The 3516-nt window shown below is 35.3% G+C and overlaps 1 protein-coding gene across 1 annotated transcript in view; it reads left to right on the top strand.

Moving 5' to 3' along the window:
• CHD9 (chromodomain helicase DNA binding protein 9) overlaps window positions 1-3516 on the top strand; it is a 73112-nt gene that overhangs the window by 46615 nt on the left and 22981 nt on the right. Inside the window, 4 exon segments of the mRNA XM_009997473.1 lie at window positions 1-49; window positions 546-801; window positions 1408-1618; window positions 3495-3514. The exon segment at window positions 1-49 is cut by the window's left edge and continues 3 nt beyond it. Coding sequence (XP_009995775.1) covers window positions 1-49; window positions 546-801; window positions 1408-1618; window positions 3495-3514 — 536 coding nt within the window.

The following is a 3516-nucleotide window of genomic DNA, read 5'->3' as shown; positions in this document are numbered from 1 at the left end:
TGAATCTACATTTATGCAAGAATTTGGAGACCTTAAAACAGAGGAACAGGTATTGCAATGTTGAATAAGTTCATTTTGACCTTCAGTGTGTGAGAGTGACTTCCCTGAAGGAAAAATTTCTGGTTTGGATAGTAACTGTTACTGCTTCCCACCCTCCCCTTCAATCCCTGCATACCACCTAGGAGTTCTTTGGTCTTGTAATTTCTTTAGACTATTTGGGTGGTAGAAATCAGTTAAGTATGGTATTTTATTTAAATAATTTATTCTTTGGGTCTGTTTTTTAAATTTGGCAAGTAAATAGTGAGAATAGTAAAAATAGATGTTTTCTGGCTTTGTAGGCCAAGTCTTTGCAGACAAGTGCTAGGAAAGATTTTCTTGTTTTGGAGTACATAAAAAATTATGTAGTAATTTGGCATTAAAAATATGGATATATCACATCTGGAAAATATTTTGTGTAAGTCTAGGAAAAAATCAAGTTCACAATTTTAAAATTAAACTGCACTGTTACTTTTTCATGTTGCAACAAACTGTTGTGTTTTATTAAGGTTCAGAAACTACAAGCTATCCTGAAACCCATGATGCTTAGACGATTAAAGGAAGATGTGGAAAAAAAGCTGGCTCCTAAGGAGGAAACTATAATTGAAGTAGAGCTAACTAATATTCAGAAGAAATATTATCGAGCCATTTTGGAGAAAAATTTTGCTTTCTTATCCAAAGGAGCAGGGCAAGCAAATGTACCAAATCTGGTTAACACTATGATGGAACTCAGAAAGTGTTGTAATCACCCTTATCTCATCAAAGGTGAATACATTTTAAAGACTGATTCTCTCTTTTTATTACCCATTTTTATACTTCAGAGTATTAAATAAAATTTATTATATTTCTTTGACGTTTTCACCAGACTTACCAAAGATTGGATTAGGTAGAAGCATTTTTTGATAGATGTAAGGTCAAGTAGCAAGGCCATTGTGTATTTGAGGCCTGAAACGTGAGCTTATTACATTGTAGGATTTCACAGAACATTTAGAAGCAATTATCTTATGGAAATGTTACATCTCTTTGAGAGCAGTGTGAAGAAGAACTTCTAGATCTAACTTAAATTCGTGTTTCCTGCAAGTGATATGTTCTGTGTCAGTCTTCTTGCTTTTCTTACTATCTTATAACTAACTTGCATATTTTTCCTGGTTGCATGAAAAAAACACTTCAAGCTCTTAAATTTTTGCAATTATTTCAGTAATAGGGGGATTTTGGAAAGGGTCTTCAAAATACTGTTTTTAAGACACCAAAGTGGCTACTGGGGGATATTTAGAGTACAAGCACTATTTCAGCAATTTTAGTTTTGTGTATATATATATGATAATATTGCTGTAGCTCCACCTGTAGTTATAGAAATACCTTCTTGAATAGGTGCTGAGGAGAAAATCCTTGGAGAGTTTAAAGAGACATACAGCTGTAGTGCTCCTGACTTCCATCTGCAAGCAATGGTCCAATCTGCTGGTAAATTGGTTCTTATCGACAAACTTCTTCCAAAAATGAAAGCAGGAGGCCACAAGGTCCTTATCTTCTCTCAAATGGTGCGCTGCCTTGATATTTTGGAGGATTACCTTATACATAAAAGGTAAGATACTGCATGTTCTGTCTCCTGTATTGTTCTCAGTGGGGCTGCCTTTGCTAGTGCTGGATTCATGATTTCAGCATACCAAAGACAGGATTTATGTAAGTTCAAGCTCAATATTGGTCATTCAAACCCCAGGAAGCATAGAATGTGTTCTTCATTTACATGGTGTTTAATTTGGACCAGTCCACGGTAATGCAGCTCCTGGTTCCCAGCAGAATGTATCAAGTGGTAAACAACTGGTTTGTTTTTATTAATGTAGACATTAAAGTGTGCTTCCTGTCTTTTCTAATCATTACTGTTTTGCAACAGAATTTAACTGCCAACCCTAAAGCAAGTCCTTAGATCAGCTTTTGTTGTCACAAATAATAGCACCCTTGGATTTTACTGTTGACCCTAGAGAAACTTAAGAGCTTATTTAAGCATGTGACTAAATGCTGTGCATAAAGCCTTAGCACATAAAATCTAACATTAAACTTGGTTATGATCAGTAGTTGCTATATCCACCTGAAAAACTTTAAAAAAGGCATAGTTCTAGTTGTTTCAGTACTCCATTTGTTTGAGTGTACTGCTTTGAAATCTGTAGATGTCAGTGAACTACATAGTAACATGGACCTAACGTGTAAAAATGTCAAACCTTCCTGCAGTGGGTACTGGAATGTATATTTAAAATAATTTGTAGATTATATTAATATATCTTTTTATGATAATTCTATAGAACTTGTCTGCTTTTATATTTTTTGTTTCATAAAAATACCATTTTGAACTGACAGCTCAACAGTTGTATTTCGGTAGACTAATTTTAACTTCTTGGTATTATTTATGTATAATCTAGTATGGAACATACTCCTTTTTCTGTAAGAATGTAACATCTAAACCTGTGCCTCTTATCTGCAGGTAGAATGTTCTGAAATCCATAGGAGCTGAATCTTGCTCTGAGCTACCGTTTGATTAGCAATGTCAGTGTGCATGCGTTATTAGACTTCATACTTAACAGAATCTGTGGCTGTAGGAGATGGCTGCCTGCCAAAATGCCTGTAGTCCTGTGGATTATCTCCTGTGCCATTTCATAGCTGATTAGAAGAAAAATGGTTGAGAGACTTTTCAACTAGTAGATGTACATTCAGCATCTCGCTCCATTTACAATGTACAGCAGTATTTGCTTCTGTTTTAGGCATTGCACTTGATTTCAGAAGTTCTGTATGTGTCTTTGTAATTGTCAGAGGTAGGTAACAGAAGTTACAGTTTTACTTTGGGCTTTTAAACTTGTTGGTTTTAATTTAGGAAGCCCTGGATTCACTGATGCCTTGATAAAGACAGATAAGAGGTACTATCATGTCATTTTGGTTCCGTTTCTCTTAATCTTGACAGAATCAACATGCAGGTTGTCCAGTGATAGCTCACCGAGTACTTCTTTGTGCTGATGACTTGGCTATATTATACATTATAGAGAATTTGGGATATAATACAAAAATACACTGTCCTGTTTCTGTGACCCCAGGCAGGGATCCAAGCATAATAGCATGTGAAAGACTTCTAAGTGTCCGCATGGGACTTAGGGTTAAGGTGTGTTTTAATGCAGCTAAGTGCCATGACAGTACTTGTTTCCTGGTGTATGTAATCAGGTACTTCATTTAACAGACAAAGTTCAGAAGGACTTGTCTTAAAATGCTTAGTTTTTGAACTTGCTGATGTGTATTAGTACTGCAAATAGGTGAGTTCTGTTGTTTCCTGGTTATGTTACCTGCTGGTAATCAAAGTTGGTTTGTATCACTTTTATTCACTGTAAAGCATAAGTATGCAAGATCTGTTTTAATCCCCTTTCATATAATGCAAAAAAACTGCAATGGTTTGTGTGTTTATCTGTGACAATTTCCAGATACTTATACGAACGAATTGAT

Source organism: Chaetura pelagica, unplaced genomic scaffold, assembly GCF_000747805.2.
Source record: "Chaetura pelagica isolate M959 unplaced genomic scaffold, ChaPel_1.0 scaffold425, whole genome shotgun sequence".
Classification (NCBI taxonomy): domain Eukaryota; kingdom Metazoa; phylum Chordata; class Aves; order Apodiformes; family Apodidae; genus Chaetura; species Chaetura pelagica.
Note: the sequence above shows the minus strand (reverse complement) of the source record. Positions and strands in the feature narration are given on the sequence as shown.